This window comes from Prinia subflava, chromosome 14 (genome assembly GCF_021018805.1).
Source record: "Prinia subflava isolate CZ2003 ecotype Zambia chromosome 14, Cam_Psub_1.2, whole genome shotgun sequence".
NCBI classification, from domain to species: Eukaryota; Metazoa; Chordata; class Aves; order Passeriformes; family Cisticolidae; genus Prinia; species Prinia subflava.
The window spans coordinates 11,177,583-11,197,010 of NC_086260.1; the positions used below are offsets into that span (position 1 = coordinate 11,177,583).

Consider the following 19,428-nt stretch of genomic DNA (forward strand, 5'->3'; position numbering starts at 1 on the left):
GCAAAAGGCAAATCTATAGCAATCTTTCTCTATTTTCCTTGATTAGAAAGAAAATGCTAACAGGCTCTCTCATATTCAGACTTTTTATTATTTTTTCTTAATAGTTATTCTTTTTCACTTTCCCAAGTAAGAAGAAGCAGGGGCACTGCTGCTCACAGGACACCTATGCCAGATGTACCCTCACCCATGAAGAATCTGTACTCAGCCTCCTAAAACCAGACTTTGGTACTCTGACTCCAGTTTAAATAAGTTTACTTGGACTGGTTGACTTCAGGATTCACTTCTCCTCTTAAAATTAGACTATGGGAAAGCACTTAGAAGGAAAATATTGACTGGCATCCAGGTGGTACAGATCTCAGCAGATTCCTGCATCTTAAGGCTAGACGTCTTAATGTATTTTCTTCAGTGGAAAAGAGGTGATTAGAAAGCACCCTTTTTGGTGCTTGCAATGATTTGTGAGGTCCATAGATGGCTTTGGCTACAGCAGAAAGTGGGACAGGATTAATACTGAAAGCTGAGGCAATTTGTCTCCTTCCTCACAGAAGGAAAAAAAAAGGAGAAACAGCTTAGAAGTAAATTAAAACAAAAAGCTAGCCCTAGGAGAAATGTCTAAGGAGAAAGGATAAAGAAAGGATTTCTGTGGGAATGAGAGGCTCTGTCCTTCCTGCTGGTTTAGCTGCTCCTTCCCTTTGCTTCCAGCTTCTTTTAGGATTGTTGTTTATTCTTTTAAAAATGCAAAAAGGAGAGAGCTGAGGCCCAGTTGCTTTGCAGAACTTCCCTGGGGAAGGGCAAACTGGGCAATGCAATTGTGGATCAGGAACAGCTCTGGAGGGCAGATGTGAATGGGAGGGAGGATAAAGCCTAAATGCAAATCAAAAGAGATGGTCTGGACAAGAACCAGTTATGGTCCCAAGCCAAATGGGCTGCAGCTGGGGCAGTGATGCTTTAGCTGGAAGCCTCTTTTGAAGCTCATAAAAGATTTCTGGGACTCAGAAGCTCTAGTTCTGTTAAGAAATTGGTCATTCCCCAAATGCCAAAAATAACCCTGGCCTGACTTAGCCAGCAACCGTGTTGCAACTATACCAGACTCTGCGTGAGTCAGGAAGAAAGCTGTAGGAGAGGAAGGGAAAAGACGGCATTGTGTGGGCTGCCACGGGGTGAGGTGAAGAAAGTACAGTCTGCTACCACCAGTACCCAGCTCTTGCTTAAGTAAGTTTTTCTGGACAGGTTCAGGATTCACTTCCCCTCTGAAAAGGAGGTGGAACTGTAGGGGGAGGCACTTAGAAAAAAAGTATTGACTGGCATCTGGGTGGCTCAGATCCCAGCAGGGTTTTGCATTTCAAGGCCAGATCTTAACACTTTGCCTTCTGCAGAAGAGCAAGGCGACCATGTGCAACGCGGGTTTGCTCTTACCTTGATGGGAGTAGCGACTTCTGGGCTGGCTACCACTAAAGGAGAGATTAACAGCATGCCTGAAAACTCACTGGGTCGCTCACTAGCTGTCAGAATGGAGATGGCTCCCCCCTGCAATGCAAAATAACAGCCCACAGCTTAATACAGGTGCCAACATCTTGTTTGTATAGTAATCCTGTTACTGGAAGGGGTTTAGTCCAAGCAAGCAATTACTACTGCCCCACTGAGAGTGCAGTGTGGTCAGCAAGGAAGGCTGGAGGAGTAGAAGCACTGGAAGTGTCTGGTTTTTGTGGGGGAGATCTGGTTTCTTTTCTCATGCTATAAACCCTCATGTCACATTGAACTCAACTGTCCATGCAATGTCCATCAGCTCCCTGGGATGCCTTGTGTCTTCCGTACTTAAAAGGACTAAGAAGTAAGAAGAAAATGTCTGAAGTGGTAGTTCAGGTGAGACTTGAAAAATAAGTTGAGGTTTATCAGCTTGACAGACTGCTGCAGCATCAGGAAGATGCTGTGAAGCCGGGCTTGCTCCATGCTGTGCCACTGGTAACCCAGGCAACAGCAATGCTGCCACTGGCATGTGGAAATCTTCACTAATTAATGGGAATCAAATATTCTTTTCCTCAGTGTCCCCAGCCCCTCCAGCCCCACAGTGCTGTGCCAAGGGCCTGGCAGCAAACACCCAGCCCATGGTCCAGAACTGAATGGCAGCCAGGCTGAGCCATCCCACATGAGGACAGGAGCTGATGGCAAGGGATGCAGATGGAGGGGACCCAGTGGGCTTGCTTGGGAAAGTTTGCAGAGGATTAGTTGCCAAGGGAAATATTTGGTGAACTTCCACACTGCTAGAGAACCAGAGTCTTGTTAAATGGAGAAGCAGTGAGAAGCATCTCAAAGACCTCACTGGGAAATGCTCCTTGTTAGAGCGGCTTTGGAGCGCAGGAGCCCTTCAGAGCATGCCATGCCTACTTATGCAAGAACACTTATTTATCTGAGCATGGACTGACTCCCAAAGTACTTATTCATTTTCCTCTCCTCTGGGAAGGCAGGGAGGGCAGATCATTGACATCAGTGGGAGTACTGTTAGTTTGAATAAAGGGATTTGGCTCGTGCTGTCAGAATCAGGCTTCAGATCTGTTCACCAAATCAGTGCATTTGTTTTTCAGCCTTAATCCCTGGTACATTTTCCTGTTAGGTTGTTTAACAGAATGAGGCTACAGGGTATTTTCATGTTTCATCCCCATGCTGCTCACAAAGCTTTGGAGGGCTTAACCTCCTGGTTACTGGTTAAAAAGAAAGGCGAAGCCCGATGCTGCATGGAGCTGGTGAGACTTACCACATAGCCACGGGAGTGAACTGTTGTGTTAAAAAACAGGCTTCTTGTTGCAAATGGCACTAATTAGGGCCATGGTGGGGGTAGAAAAGTAGAGGACTGTCTTTACTCAAGGCAGATCTTGGGGTTATAGCAAATCAGTCAGTGAATTAAGTGGAAGGGAAGTTCCTTGTAGTTTTGGTTCCTGCTGTGGAATGAGTTATTTCCTGCTATCCACGTGAGTACCACCAGACTATGATACGTGTCCTGGGTGCTGCTGGGAGGGGTAGGGGATGGTGCTTACCATGGAGTGCCCCAGGATGAGAACAGGCAGTTCAGGGTGCTCTTTCTTCATGAGATCAATGTGCTGCAAGCTGTCCCTGATGAAGACGTGAAAATCTGAGACAACCATACGATCACCCTCACTCTGCCCATGGCCAACTGCAGGGGAAAAGGAAAGCACACAGCTAAGTCATTTGAAGCAGTGGTTACAAACAAGAAAGACCTGGCAGAAATAAGCCTGTTGGACTGTTTCCGTCCTAACTTGACTTCTCCTACAGTCATCTCTCAACAGAAAAAAGTGCTGCAGAAATGTAAAGGAAACTGCACAGAGCTGTCAAATGCCATACTGTCCATGACCTGACTTTTTTTAAAAAAATCATAGAATCATAGAATGTTAAGAGGTTGCAAGGGACCTATAAATTTGGAGTTCTATTCCCCCATGTTTCTATCTGCTCTTCAAAACCAAGAGTAGTGATTTACTTCTTGCAACCTCCAACATCAGGGTAAGGAAGGGCTGTCTTGCCTAGCTGATGGGTCACTGTATCCTGGGAAATGGGGATTTGCCTCAGAGATCATATGCTTTTGGGTCTGGTGGCTCACTGTACAGCCATAACATCTTGGTAAGAAAGATTCTGAAGACTAGATACAATTGCTATAAACTTAAGGGACCAAAGAAATTGCCTTTTCCAGGGCTTGAATGTGCATAGGTTTCACAGTCCTGCTTTTCTCACGATACCCTGCAGTACAGGTGGGCTGGAAACCTCCTCTGTGAGAGGCAAGGGGTCAAGTGATGCAGGTTGTAACAGCCTGCAGTGGCATCCTCCTTCTAAACAAGTGTTAATGCAAACTGTACCATACCTGGACACTGTTTCCTCACTGTGTATCTGGGAATTATCTTGCCTAATGGAAGGGAAGGGGAAGATTAAAATGGGAGATGGTGAGTTGCCATGGGAACAGTGGCATCCCTGGCAGAGGAGGAGCCAACACCACCACCAACACAGCCCCAGGCAATTTTGAGCTTGCAAAAGCTTAAAATTAATACCACCTTGGGGAAGCAGTTTGCATGCTTATCTGACCACACATGCATGCTATTGTCTATCACAAATAGGATTTGTCCTTAGAAATAGCCCCCTTGCTTGTTTCTGTTCCATGCAGGTTGTTAAGGAAAATTGTGAAGGGGCAAATGCATCCCACCCTATGGGTTAGAGTATAGGAGGTCTTAAACATCTCCCTTCTGCTGAGGCTTAGGCCTTCTCTAGTGGGCACTGAGGCACATTTATAGACATAAAGGGACAATGACTTGTTAAAGGAGGTGAAGCTGATCATTGTTGACATGCTGGATGGTTCCCCTTCCAGTGACCAGCAAAGAAAAGCACTGCTGATACAGCCACAAAGTGAGTTATGGCAGTGGTCATACCAGTGGAAATCAGTAGGTCTCAACTTTCCTTTAAGCCACCCAAAAAAATCACTTTGCAAATTAGGCAGAACTTCTAATAAAAAGCTGGACTAAATTCACTCCATCTAGGAAAAATTGAACCCCAAACTTGTTTTTTTGTCCTGTCAGGTGATCTCTGTGGCCGGGTCTTTTGGGAGTGAAGGTTGCAAGCAGTCACACTGGCTGTCAAAAAACCCCATACATGTCATGCCGTTCAATTATAAATAACATATTACCAGTTCTGCTTTCCATGCACACATTCCAATTCCTGCCAAAATATGCTGCAGCAAGCATCCTCCATGGATCAGTGACCAGAAACAAATCAAAGACCAAATTAAAATATGAGTCATTGTAATCTCCAGAAGGGAAATCATGTGTGTGGCTAGAGGAACTATTAACTTTAAACTGGTTTTTGTTACAGATGGAAAGTGAGCTTTTTACAACTTTTATACACATCCAGTCCACTCACTTTATGGTCCTCAAATGTGTTATCTCTGCCTACTATTCAACTCCAAATGTAGCAGGTTAATATGAGTTGAACAGTCCAGAGAGGGGAACATTCTCCCTAACAGACCTCTGCACTTCAGGTTTTTTCCTCCAGTGCTGTCTCACTTGCTTCTAGTCTCTCCTTCTCTCCAGTGCTCAGACAGCTGAGCAAGCAGAGACAGCAACCCCCTGTGGCACAGGTCTGTAAATGGGCCATGACTCCTTGCTCTGGAAGTGTGAGTCTTTGGTCTGTTTTTGGATGAGACAGAGGCAGGTCTGGAAAGCCTCCTTGGGTCTCAGTGTGGAGAATTTCCCCTGCCCCTACCACATAACAGTGACACTGCTTGTAACAGTCAAAGTAATGATTGTGGAATCCAAGAAATACCTGTGCAATGCTGTGACAAGTTACTCTTTGAATTTTTCTAGGGTTTGTGGGTTTTTATTAATAGCTTAATTTAATAATAAATTTAATAATAATAACCTTTTAACCCTGGTTTTAAATACTAAACTCCTGTTCCCCACTCAGATGGCACAAAGCAAAGCCTGAGCAGCAGTTTGTCTGCATATGTGGGACAGGAAAGCCATGCAAGTCATTGTTTTAAAATTATCCCTGCCCCTTGCACAAGGTTAGCCAGGGGGCATTGCTAGGTCATGGTCTTTTATTTTACTGTTTTCCATTCTTCCCCTCCAAGAAATCAAACTTGTTCCCCCAGTGAAGGAGCATATTACAAGTTTGAATCCCCCAGCTGACAAAGCTTCAGGGTGAGGAACTAAGACCCCTTCTATCAGATGAAAGGTATTTGCACAACCAAACATCAGTACAGTCTAGCATACTGATGTGTTTTTCTTTGATCTTTTGCCTTCAGAGCTATTAAGAATGAAACATCAGGTTCATTCTTGATGTAAAGCTATTAGCTTTGAATTTTGCTGGGAATGAATCTGCTGTAGTGATTCCACAGTGCCAGAGGCAAAACAGTGGGTGCAAGAGGAGAGAAGCCACCTTCCCCCAGCAATTGGAACTAACAAGAGACTGCTCCACACCCAAGTGACACAACGCCAAGAGTGACAACAGAGAAGTGTCCCAAGAATCACAGCTTCATGAGCTCCTCATCACAGCAGTCCCAAAGGGGCCCCTGGTTTCAGGGTGAGGTGCAGTGCACAGTATGACTGCTGGTGCACATCACCATGGCACACTCAGCGTCCAAAAGCTTTTAAACTGGCTTCACCCCCAGCTTGTGTGGTCTACTGCTTGTACTGTGGTTGTGCAGTGGCTCAGTGATCATTTCAGGTTTTGTGTACTGACATAATTGCAGGCACCCTTTCCACGAGTCTTAAAAATGAGGATCCAAACCACATATTTTCAAGTTGCAAATCTAGAAATAGGAGGTTTAAGCATCCATTCCAACCAAACACACCACTGCAAAATAACATACTTTGCTCAAACAAAATCTGAATAAAGGCTGTGAAGATGTGGCCCAATATGTCATAGGTATTAAATTCTTCCCTTATTTTTGGCATGAGTATGCTCAAACTGCGGCTCTGCAACTGGAGTCAAGAACAACAACTTAGTCAGTCCTGTCAGAAAGCATGACTTCAGAGCATGGTTCCACTCATGATTCCATGATTTGGAGGATTATAGATCCTCCAAAACTGCACATCTCTCTGGATAAAATAATTCTGACTGGCTGCACAGGCAGACAAATCTGAAAGTTCAGGGATGGAGTTTTTGAGGATGTGAGGTCTCTGGGGAGTCTGTGATAGTGGTGTAGGTATGACTCTGCCTGCATAACAGATCCTGTGACCCTGGAAATGCATAATTCTACAAGTCCCTTCGTTCCTCAGATCCCATATTCTCTCATGCTGTGGGGCTTGCTTTTGAAAACCACTCCAAAGCAGGCAGGGCCTTCAGCTGACATTGGCTCACATGCCTCAAAAAAGGTTACATCCTGGTCAGATTGGAGATAGGCTGAAGAACATGTAAATAAAAAGCACAGTCCAATTTGACACTCCTTTCCCTTCATTAAAAACCAGGTGGGGACTGCCTGAAGAAATAAGCAGCTCTGTGCTTTTTGGGGAAGGCTCATTCTGATGAGGGGACCTGGGCTGGATCTCCAGCAGCATGATGCTTTTTTGCTGGGGCTGTGGGGCCACATCAGAGCTGAAAAATCTGTCCTTAAATGCAGTAAAGAAGACAAGCAGAATATTAGGCAGAGAGGAGAGCTTGGCAGGACCTGTCCCTGCACACTGTGGGGTGCCTCAACAGCCAGCCCTCAGAGGCACTGTGGGGATGGGTGAGTGTGGCAGCACACCCTGTCCACCCTCAGATACCTGCACTTGTTTTCTTCTAAACACTAACTTTTACAAAAGCCACACACTATACATATTTTTTTTCTCTTCCCAAGTGCTCAACCCTCCTGACAAAAGTGGAGCCTGACCCTGGATGCTCAGGTGAGGACTGAATTGACCTTCCAACTTTCAGCAGGAACATTTTGCTGTGGAAAATGAGGTGATGGGAATGCAGGTCAAATGTTGAGCTCAGCTATGGTGCTGTAAATCACCAATTTCAGTGCTGTTCCTTACAGCTTACAGTCGTGGGAAAGCAGAAATTCTGCACCATGTTGTTTTTTTCAGCCTTTGCCCCCTATTTATTATGGAAAAGCCATAAAACAAAGAGAGCGGACAGGAGGAATCTGCCTAGGGAACAGTAATTTTTCAGGAAGAATTTTTATCTTGGCTTTTCACATATTTTGATGTTTCCAGCTTTAGGGGAAAGGGGATGATTTGTATCCATTTTTATTGTAGTGAGAACACTACCACTGTAGGGTGAGATGTTCTCCCTGGCCAACTGATGGCAGAAACAATAAGGAGGAATGCAGGGCTTGACTCCTGCCTCAGGATTCATCAACACTATCTGTTTTCCTCTCTAGAGGCATAACTCCAAGATTTTGGAGTGGGAGAATCAGGAACAGGCCGAGCCAGTGGTTAGATCTGGAATTCCAGGCTTACCACTCCCTCAGCACAGACATATTTTGAATTGCAATGGTACTAACAGAGAAGTGTCAGGAGTTTTCAGTGGTTAAAGGTGAGAAGTGCCACCATTGTGAAGTTAATGATTCCCAGACACAGCTGAGGAGCAGCTTCAGTACCACAGAGTCCCACACTGGAAAGAAATGTCTTAATGATGGCAGAGGGGCCATTGGCAAGGCTTGGTGCTGGAGCATTTGATTTAATAAGCGGGAGCATGATGTGATTCAATTCCCAAAGAGCTGTTGTAGTCCAGAAAAGGTGATTTTGCTGCTTTAGCACTGGCACTGCAGCAGCAGTGGGCAGCAGCTAGTTACAGCACAGACAGTGGTGTGCAGAGGAAGGATTTTTGTTAGAGCCCACAGCCAAGCTCAGGTGGAAGACCCTTTTCTTTCATTGCTTTGCTCATCAATAAGCTTGTTGGAATCTGACAGGTCCATTTGAAGCAAATGCCCAAATGGCTTTTGGGAAAGAAGCTATTATGTATTTATCAGATCTTGACAAGATTTGTTTTATTCCTGAAGTCCTCTGCTTCTATTTTCTGCCCAAAATTGGAGATGGAATGGACCTCTCACTGGTGTTGGACACTGTGATGTTGGAAGGTGAGCCTACCTCACCCTTTTTTGCTTTCACCTCACCACAGGTCATGCTGCTGGTAAGAGACATGAGAATAGTTGTGTCCTGCTTGTTGTTCAGCTGTCTGGTTTAGGAAAAAAAATCCCATAATTAAAAATTCTCATAGATCCTTTCCCTCTGCAGGTTGCCCACAAAGACAGCCACAGAGGAATGATGCTGGGTATGGAGCCCACAGGAGGGAGATGCCAGTGACAGAAATGTGAATAGTTCCTCTCAAGTAATAGGTCTAATTTGCCAGCCCAAACTCTCTCCCATGATATTCCTGAGCTCGTGGCAGCTTACTCAGGTGGGCACCTCATTATGGTGGCCCTCAACCTACCCTGAGACCCCAGTGCGATGGGAAAGGACCTTCAGCAGCTCATTTTACTATCCAAACCCCATAGACTGGGAGACAGTGACACTTGCCTACCTCTGGTTTCCTCTCTGCCCTTTACAAAATATATTCAGACTTGAAGATAACACTTAAAGCACAAGATGCAGCAGATACAGTTTTCCAAAGTGTTTTAGCTTTACCAGCCAGTGCAGCGGTCAATGAAGTGTCTCACAAGGCATTGCAGCTGATGCCTGTGTTTATAAGCTCTACTGAAACTCCTCTGAGCAAAGACTACTTTTTTTTTGGCACTTGTACAGCACCAGCACCACAGGGCATCACCACAGACCTTGATCCAAGGTCCAGCAAGACTTAAAAGTAATAATTAACTCTAATCCCAGCATATAAAGTGACATTGCTTTGCAGAGGAGGAGTTTGGAGAAAGCACATAGGTGGAGAATTTGGGGGAGACCATACACGAGGCAACACAGCAAATGTTCTGGGAAGCTTTGATTTTCTGCTTGGTGATTTTTATGGTTTAATGAAGAAATTATTAATGAACTAGTAAACATTTCAAATTGTCATAACAGTTCACTACTGAAAAAACTATACTTGTTTTGTAATGATTTAAGTACACATCTTTTTCATCAAGTGAGCAAAGCTCATTAATTAAACATACTGGATTTCAAAGCTCTCAGTGTTTAATTATTTGTTTAACAAGCAGCACATCTAACCCACCATTCAGACACACAAACAACTAAAACAACAGGAAGAAGCTTCAAATCAGGACAATCAGCATCTGGAAAAGTCAACAGACTGTGCCTGTATTGTCAGTAACATGTAAAGCAAATGTTCCACTGGCAGAACAAATACACAGAGGAAGCACCTCAGAGATCATCCTGCAGATTCCTGCTCAACAAATCATCTTTCTTGTCCTCAGAACAGACTTATCTCAGTGAGGGAGCCTGTTCTAGTTCGATTTCCCCAATTTCTTTCCATTCTTCAACCAAATCAAATCTGATGCATAGAGGGCACTATGAAATTTCTGCCCTCCATCTGTACCTACTCTTCATTTTGCTGCTTGTGGAGAGCATTGGCACCAGGATAAAGACACATGAGCTAGGAGAATGTAGAGTAAGCTGTCCTAGGATTTAGGACACAGGTCACGGTCCCTTGACTCTGATCAAACTGCCATCTAGGTCAGCTGCTGTGCTTATTTTGTGGCTAAACATTGGAAGTGAGTGTCGCAGTGTCCACCTGACTGAGCCTTAGCTGTGCGCTCTCATCCTCTCCCACACTCTGGTTTCCACTGGAAGAAAAACCAGTTTGACACAAGCCTATGGTCTTTTCCAGGAAGACTACTTTCACATCAGATGGGAACCATTAGGAACTAAAAGGAGAAGATCCTCTCCTACCACTGCTTCCACTTTTATGTTCTTTGAGAACCTGAAACACAGCTCAACATATGCTTATCCTTACCAGCATCTGGGTAGTCCTGGGCACCCCTTCTTTGGCACCACCAGCAGAGGTGCAGTGAACACGCTGGGTTTTCCCACACAGCACATTATACAACCACTAGATATGGTACCCAACAGAACTACCTCTTACCCAGGGTGTTTTACGTATGAAGCATGTAACTAAGAACTACAGGTGGATTCTGCCTCTCTCTGACCAAAAGAGAGCCTTGTCCTGAGAGCACAAGTCCATCAGCTTCCCTCTTCCCTTCTAAGGTTAGGAAAATAATTTTCCTTTCAGCATTTGCTGGGTAGTTTTTTTTCACTTTCCTCACACAAAGAGTGCAGTAAACTGGAAGCATTCTCCTCCCACATCAGAGACACATTTGCAGAGATGAGATATTTTTAGACTAGTGCACACAGAGATATATTGTTTGTTGTCTCGGTTAGGAAAAAAAGCAACAGTCAGTTTTCTATACTAAAATTATTTCTGCCTTATTGCTAGGGAGCAGAGAACCAGACATCTTGGTAAAGGCATTTGAAATCTTCTCTGTACTCCAGAGATGACAAACAAAATGACCTAGTACACATCAGAGGAGCCATTAGTTCTGGCCAACAAGGCAAACTGTTTCTGTCAATGTTAAGAGCCAGTTCTTCTCTAATGGATGCAAACATGGTTCTTTGGCTTTAGAAGACTTGCCCATTTCTAACGCTGTTGCTGAATTTGGCTCTGAACTGCAGTTCCTTAAAAGTCTTCCTGGAACATTATGCTGCTCATGAAAACATGCTGAAAAACCCATCTGAGTGTCTGTGTTGCAAATTAAGGAACTGCATTTACAAACAGCAGTCACTGTGGCCAGGCTAGAAAGCTAAGTGTTGCCTGGGATGCCATGAGATGAAGGGGCCAAGACAGTATGAAAATCTCCACATGCCACCATCACTTTCCACAATGCCTAGGGTGGGGCAGCTTTGCCATCCCTATCACAAAATCAGGAAGCTGCTGTGGCGCGGCGGGTGCTGCTAAGGAGCCCACTTCCTCTTCCACAAAGCACATTCACAATAGTATTCCACTTTCTTCCTTGGCCCCTTCTGCAGTTCCACCTCCCAAGGCAGCCCTTAAGAACATAAAAGCTGAAGACAGCTGCAGAAAAATTCTTTTCTACCAGGCTACTGGAATCAATGGTTTGAAAATGTTACAAAGAGCCATTGTAGATGGCTGAGTAGCTGTTGAGTTCCTCTGCAAAAGAGTTTCTTTTGCTGATGAATGAAATGATTCCTGTCTAATGTCCTATGGGATGAAGATCACAACACAGTATAAGATATACAATCAGCGAAGCACAACTTACAGTGGCTCTAAGGAGTCAGAGGCACTGGCTAACCAAGCACTAAGGGATTTTATTTAGGGCCTATAATAAGTTTTATAAGGTACTATAATTTTTAACAGTTATTTTTGCAGTTTTGCACTGAGATTTTGTTCTCTTTCATGAGGAACACATAATTTCCTGAAATATTGGTGATGTGACTTTATTTAGTAATGGAGTTAGTCTTCAAAGACTTATTCTGGCATGACATAGAACCAGTACCAATGCCTAGATACTGCAGAAAAAAAAATGCATGGACTTTGCTGGAGTTAGTCCAGGGTCTCACAAGTTCATTTGACCTATATACTGCTGATCTAAGAGCAGAAAAGAGCTTTTTTTCTGGTCTCCATGTATGATTTGAGATATCACTAATGGTATCTAGGGTTTCATCTGCAGTTGAAGAGGCAAGCAGTTAAGGGGTATCTCCCTTAGTATTTTATTTACGTTTTAAAAACATATATAATTTTCTTCTCTCATTTTGATCCCATAAATTAAAAACAAGGGTGCAAACTGTACTTTTTCCTAGCTGAGAACAAGTATGAAAATCTACTTGCATTAACTTTCTGATCCAAGTTCCAATTTTAAAACAGCTGTGGCACTAATTTCAAATGTCAAGATTTTCAATGAAAAAGCCAGTGCTGGGACTGCACACTCTCATTCCCCTTCCCTGCCCATTTATTCCAAAGCACAGCTGGCATGTGGGCTGACTCTCCAACACACACAAGCTATTAAGTCCTAAATGACAGCTTGTTTAACTAGAAAACATTTCCATTTCTTTCCTTAACAAAGGCCATTCATTTCTTGCTCTTCTGTTTGCTTAAAGATGGTTCCGTTTGCCCTGCCTGAGAGTGTGCACAACCCTTCTGACTGTTTCCTGCCAAAGAGTGCTCCAAGTGCCCTGGGTGGCTGAGCAGGGAGCCTTGCCCCACACCCTGCCACAGCATCAACCCAGCTGCTTACATTGCAAAATCCAGATGTGTGCCTTGGGTAGTTCTGTGCTTGACTAAACAATCAAATCAATTAATCTTGGAAAGACAGACCTAATTCTTCCCTGCCTACAGTAGTTTAGGCATCATGAAGAAAAGAAGATGAAAGCTGGATCATATAAGAACCCCCTTCATGCTGCTGACGCATGTCTTGGGAGATGGACACAACTTCCTTTCAAGCTCTCTTCAAAAGGTTCCCTACCATGCAGACGACCCATTGGGGACCCACATCAATAACAACAAAAACAAAAATAATTTAGAAAACCCGTTTTTCATCTGATTTATTTACATGTTAAAATAAACATGAATTCCCATCTAGAGCAAGGACTCCCAGTGGGTTCTGTTTAGTCTGTGAGATTCTTGGCACCAGAATACAGCATTTCTCTATTCCAAAGCAATCTTGGCACAGAACTGTTGGTTATATAATGTTTAAGCAACTGGCAAATGAATAATACTGTTTCTAAAAAAGAGCGACTCATGTTCTAGGATACCAGTAAGGTGTTTAACCAATTAATCTGCCAAAAGGTCATTACCAAACCTGAGGTCTCAAGGCCCTTCACTCAGGGCCAGCTCTCTCCATGGGTTGCACTTCCAGTTCTCAATCAGCCTGTCCAAAGGTAGCTTTCCCACAGCGTTAAAAAGATTTTCGCTTTTTGATTCACTCCTTCGTATTGCCACATGGCAGTGCCACTCTCATTAGATGGGATTTGTCCCTGTTCCTGACAAGGCATGAAGGAAATACCACTCTCCCAGAGCCGAAAGCTTTTTATACTTTGCACAGGCTCAATGGGTGAGCAGCAGGTGGATTATTGGAAATAGGGGCAGGCCTTTTTAATTTGATGGTTTGGGGTTTTTTAGCAGGGTACATCTGCACAGAGCTATAGCTCATTCAAACCCTAACAGATCTGACCGGGAGCAACATAATTAAGGAAAAAAGCTCCTGATGAAGGGCGCATTCCTGGCTGGGTCAATCCTGCCCAGTGTGCCAGAGCATAAATGCTGCCAGTTGGCTCATGGCTGAGTGGCATTTAGATGGTGCACGGGGGAAGTCACGGGGAAGTGGCAGGGCAGAAAATAGCTCTCCTAAATTAGTCTTGCAGCAAAGCTGTTGTCCTTTCTTGGTAGAGGTTGGTTTCAGAGTTATTGTTTCAGTTGCTTTTTACCACTTCATACCCTGCTCTCTGTAACTCTCCCCACTGCAACTCTGAAATTCTCCTCACTGCATATATATTTACCAAAAAATCCAGAGTGACAAAGGCAAGTTATTGCTTTCTGTGTTCTATTACACATTTAAAACCATGGCTGGGTGACAGTAGACAATGAATCCTGGCTGGCAGGTCTAAGTTCAGTAAACAACGCACAGATACAAGTGTTGAGCTATTTAAGTTTACTGACCCATATGCCGGTTTTGGGCTATGAGAACTGCTTCACAATCAGCTAGCTAGTGTGTATTTGCAGCTCAGGAGGAGCTCTCTACAAAATCTGGGCAGGAGAAGTGCAAGTTTCATGAAAAGGCACAGGCCTGTAGTCAAAAGTACAGGTGGTATCAGGAAGGCTCAGTTCAGAAGTGTCCTCTGCCTCCCCTCCCTTCCCCCAGCCCTCTGCTGAGCTGAGCATGAACTTGGCACCATGATGGGTCAGGCTGCCCACTCTGTAGCATTAGAAAAGCTGCCAGGATCTGTCAGCAGGCTTTGTCTTGGATAAATTCAGAATCAGAAAATAAATGTAGCATGGAGAACATCAATTTTAAGAGATCTGGGTTGAGAGCATTAGTCTTTGTACCATCTACAATTCAGCACTTTTTTTAAAAATTTTATTTTTGTAGCAAAACAAGAATTCTCAGATTACAGAGTACTGCCAAGCCCTGAATAAATCGCAGCATTAGAGATGCTGTGGGTATAACAGCTCTCCCCATGAAGCTGCAGACAGTATCTTTAGAGAAATTAACCCTTGAGTGCCACAGGACAGGCTCTGTAGTATCAATTTCAATGCTCTGGGAAATCTCACTTTGTGGTTAGAACAGGGTTTCATCTATTCATGGAGCAATACTGATGAAGGGTGGAGTAAAGCACAGGCTTAGAATAACTTAGAATGGGTGACACAGTAACTTTTCTGTGTTGCTGGTGGAATGGTCAAGTTTCCAGGTGCCATCCTGAAGACAAATTCAACCAAATTATGTGTAACTACCAAACTAGTCAAGCAGCTTGTAATTACCTGACATCTTGTTGTTTGTTTTCCATCCACAGCCTATTCCTTAGCAGTTCTGAAAGCACGTGCTTAAAATTTAGATATAAGGAAAAGCTATACAGGTGCAATTTAACCTTTCTTATTTTCTGCCTCATCTCTTTCAATAGTGGTGAGAAGTTTTATTATAAGCTGCTCTATTCACTGACTGAATCTTCCTCTTAGCTTGTGAAGAATCATTTATAGTAATGGTTTTGCATTCTTGGAGCTCAGGGCTTTTCAAGGGCAAACTCTCCGGAAGTGGGTCAACATCACATTCAGATGTTTTCATGAATAACTTGAGATATACTGAGGTGGCAGGTTATTCCTGAGAGCCAAGACAAACCTGTGGCAGTTTCCAAACACCTTCTTGCATAGTCTACTACTGTAATACAGAATGAGCCACATCCTGATCTGAATCATACAGGATTGATCTGCAAGCGATACCCATAGCTAAAACTGCAGCTCTGTTGTAGCATAACAGAACACAGGCCAGATTAAAATGATGTGAAATCCAGGGAAGTCTTCAGAAATATAAACAAAAGAGCTTTTCTACTGTAAGTCACTAAAATTTGGCCACAGCTGGCACAGACCTGGACATGCTCCCATCTAAGGACGGGCTGTTACAGAAATGGGCTGATGAGTTATTTGATATCTTAGTACAAAATGAAACCAAAATCTCCCCATGGCACTTGCCTCCCTCTCTGCCAGAGTGCACAGAATACTTCAAAGTGAGCTCCACACACATCTTCAGGTAAGACTTCTTCCAGATGGCATTAGGTTTTGTGACACTTTTTGCAACCCTCATTTTGTTACTCCAAAGAAGGCTCAAGGCCAAAAGGAGTGTTACTGGGATGCTGGAGAATTTCATCTGGGTTGGAGAATGAACCAGAAGTTAACCAGATGTTTTGCTTTACTTTACCAATGGCCTCAGAAGTGAAGAGGATCACACTGCCAGAGGTTTTCAATTATCAAGGTTAATTTCCTGAAATTCTGAAATCATTTTCTCAAAGCACCAGCTATGATTTTATAATTCCCTGTACACTTTAAACACCAGAATTATATTTTATTCTCTAAAATAAGTCCAAGATATGCTAGATTTTACTAAAATAGGAAAAACAACCCTAAAACCTATGAGTCAAATCCTGGTCCTACTGAAGTTAGTGGCATTTAGGTACCACCTTCAGAGGATGCAAGCATGTATTTTGTGTGTAGCAGCACAGAAGCAATTGAGGCTCAAGCAATTAAGAAATAAATCCCCAAAGAGTATAAGAAGAATAAGAATCACATTATAAACATGGCTTTAAGTTAGAGGCATTCTGAAAGAAATGAGAGGCTGCAGTGCTGAGCTGTGCATGCACAGACTGGCACCATCCCTGAAGGAGAGAGAGGTGAAGCTGATGGCATCTGATCCCACAGTATGGATCAGGTGATATCTCAAAGAGGAAAGGAGAAGCAGAACCAGGAAAGACCCATGGGATGTGTGGTACAGAAGTGAAAAACATCAGCTAATGACAGCAGTTTATGTAAACCCTCTGCCAGGCTCCACAGACAATCAAGGGAAATGCTCTGAACTAACATGTTGTGGGTAACTACTAGACGGAGAAGAGAAAAAACACTGGCATACAGCCCTTATGTGGGCAGGAATACATTGGGACAAAAAATGAGGACCTTCAAAGAGTCAGAAGAGCAAGAGCCTGGAACAGCCTGCTCAGCAGCAACAGTGTTTGCTGGCGGCCAATCTTGGTTAAAAACTGATCTTTGACGACTTGTGAAGAAGACAGAAGGATCCTGTTTGCAGGAACAAATGCCTAGATAATACAGGGAGTGTCTTCCTGACCGTGCTGCTAACAGGAGCATGTTTTAAGTATGTCTTAAGCATGTCTTATGTCTAATCAGATAAACAACCTCTTTTACATTCAAAATTAAAGTGCAATAGGAGAAGCACTACTAAATTAAATCCACCAGACACTGCATAACCAAACCTGTTTATCTGCAACACTTGGACTTATTGAAGAAGGAAGAACCCGAATATGTGAATCAACAAAGGATTAATTTTCCTATTATTTACTGATTATTTTCCTTCTGGGGCTTGTTGCTGCAATATGCACTTGTTTGAAGGCACTGATAGAGAACATTCTGTTTTTTACAAAAGTCTCTCTGTATCTTTTTTTATTAAAAAAAGTCTATCAGTTTTAAGATTTCTGACAGTCCCTTAAAAGGTCTGCTTGTGGTCTGTAACAAATTGAGCTGCTCCCAGGAAAATCAGCAGGGAGAAAATCCACCAGCTGGAATCGGACATTCCAGCTCTGGAATAACATGTCACAATTTATGCGTGAGCAAATAAACAAACAACAAACACTAGAACTACAGATTATGAAAAGCAGTAAATGGGCTGCTTCTGCATCTTTATTTCATCAAGTGGAGCTCTGGAACTTAAGAGCTTGGGTCATGAAGGAACAGGAAACTGTGGGAGGCTGATGCCTCAGAAGGAACCTGGAGTTGGCTTAGACCCTGCACCAACTCCTGCCATTTCACACTGTGCCAACACATACAGTGTGGTAGGTATGCCTGGAGTAGGTCCAGGGAGTCTGTTAATAGCAAGTTTTGGTGAAAAAAAGGCTGAGTGCCACAGTTTTGATCAAAACACACAAATGCATGCAACTTAAATGAGCCTTCCCATGACTTTGGAAGGAAGTTACCATTCTCTTATCGGAAGTTTTGGAAAGTCTTGCTGCTTTAGTGAATCATTTCCCCTGATACTGCATCTGTTCAGTTCAGTATTCTGTTTCCAATGTAGACAAGGCTCAAAGAGCATTAGAAATGAAGACAAAATGGCAGGTTCAGGCCGTTTATTGACTGGTTATATGTTTTACTTCTCTTCGTAAATCTGCCTGTCCTTTGCCTTTGCTTGTGCAAATAAGAGTTCTCTTTACACATCACACTCCTTAATAAGGCGCTTCTCCAGGTTAGTGCTGAAATAGGTACCAATCTGAGCTGGGCTAATGTGAGCTGGACTGTGCTCCTTTGACTCCTGTTATCTGTCTAAAATATACTAAAGGAACCTAAATAATGTTTTAATCCAACTGGAGTTATATAAACAAAGTATTTTTTCCCTTTACTTTTCAAAGGGTATTTAGTAACTTAGAACAGTCATTTGTATCTCAATAGTATGACAAAGTCCACACCTATATGAGGATACATTTGTAGGTGAGGAATCATCAGTAATTAGCTTCTGAAACGCCATTCAAATTAGACATATCTGGCAAACAATAGGAAAGCTAGGCACATTAATGAAATGCTGTTGCTATGGGAAAATTGTCCCTCTAAAGGTGGAAATAAACATGCTTTCTTTCTCTCACTGTGCAAAAATGTCCAAAAGTATCTTCTTGAAGATGAAGCTGTTTTTAACTATAGGCACTAGTAAAGTCTGCTTTCACGAAGGTAATTTTTTCCACCTATTTCAAAACCCTCTGTGTTTTATTTTTGGAAGCAACATCCCAAATACTATCAGCTAGGATGCTCTTCAGTTCATAAAAAAATAACTGATGTTGAGACATAACAGTGATTATCTAGTTCAAGCCCCTACTCGAAGTATTTCCCATTCAACCAGGTTTTTCAGGGCCTTATTGAGCTGGGTTTTAAATATCTCTAAGGCTAGAGATGGCCCCACCTCTCTGGATCCTGCTCCAACATTTGACTGCCCTCATGGTGAAAACATTTTTCCTTGTCCATAATTTGGATTTCTTGTGCTGCAACTCATGTCACTTCCCTCTCATTCCATCACTTGGCACCTCCAGGAGTCTGGCTCTGCTGTCACCACATTCTCCTGCTGGAGACCTGTAGACAGCAACAAGATCCCCTCTTCTAAGCCTAAATAAGGCTTCTTAAAGCTTCCTTCTCTTCTAAGGCTAAATAAGCCCAGTTTTATCAGCCTCTCTTCGCACATCTTGTTCTCCAGTACCCTAATTGTTCTGACAGCCCTCCTCTGGCCTTGGTCCAGTATGTCAATGTTTTCATTTTACTGAGGAACAAATTGGACCCAGTGTTTCAGATGTGGTCTCAAAAATGCTGAATGGAAGAGAATAATCTCTTCTCTTTGGTTACTGGCTATAATCTTTCAATACAGCTCAGTATGGGGTGGCCTTCTCCAGCACAAGGTCACACTGTTGACCTATGTTCAGCTTGTCTGTGAGGATCCCCAGGTCCTTTTCTACAAAGATGCTCTCCATTCATTCAGTGCCCAGCCTAATGTTGAATGAGGTTATTCCACCACAGATGCAGAGTTCACTAAGCGCCTTTGTTGAAACTTCACGAGGTCTCTGCCAGTCCCTTTCTTCCACATGTCAAGGTCCCTGTGAATAGCAGTCTTCCAGAATATGCTCAGTTTCCACCCTGAAAACTGGCTGAAAGTGCTCTCCATCCCATCATCCACACCATTAATGAAAAAGGTCCACTGATATTGTATGCAACATTGATTTGTTATTATTTCCCTTAAAGAATACA

General features: G+C 43.2%; 1 protein-coding gene across 2 annotated transcripts in view; it reads right to left on the minus strand.

Moving 5' to 3' along the window:
* The window catches only part of MGLL (monoglyceride lipase), a 61,643-nt gene that overhangs the window by 12,608 nt on the left and 29,607 nt on the right, over window positions 1-19,428 (minus strand). For both annotated transcript variants that reach the window (XM_063411981.1, XM_063411982.1), the window contains exons 4-5: window positions 3,030-3,166; window positions 1,414-1,524 (exon numbers count right to left, since the gene is read on the minus strand). In XM_063411981.1, the coding sequence (XP_063268051.1) occupies window positions 1,414-1,524; window positions 3,030-3,166 (248 nt within the window). The remainder of the gene's footprint in view (window positions 1-1,413; window positions 1,525-3,029; window positions 3,167-19,428) is intronic.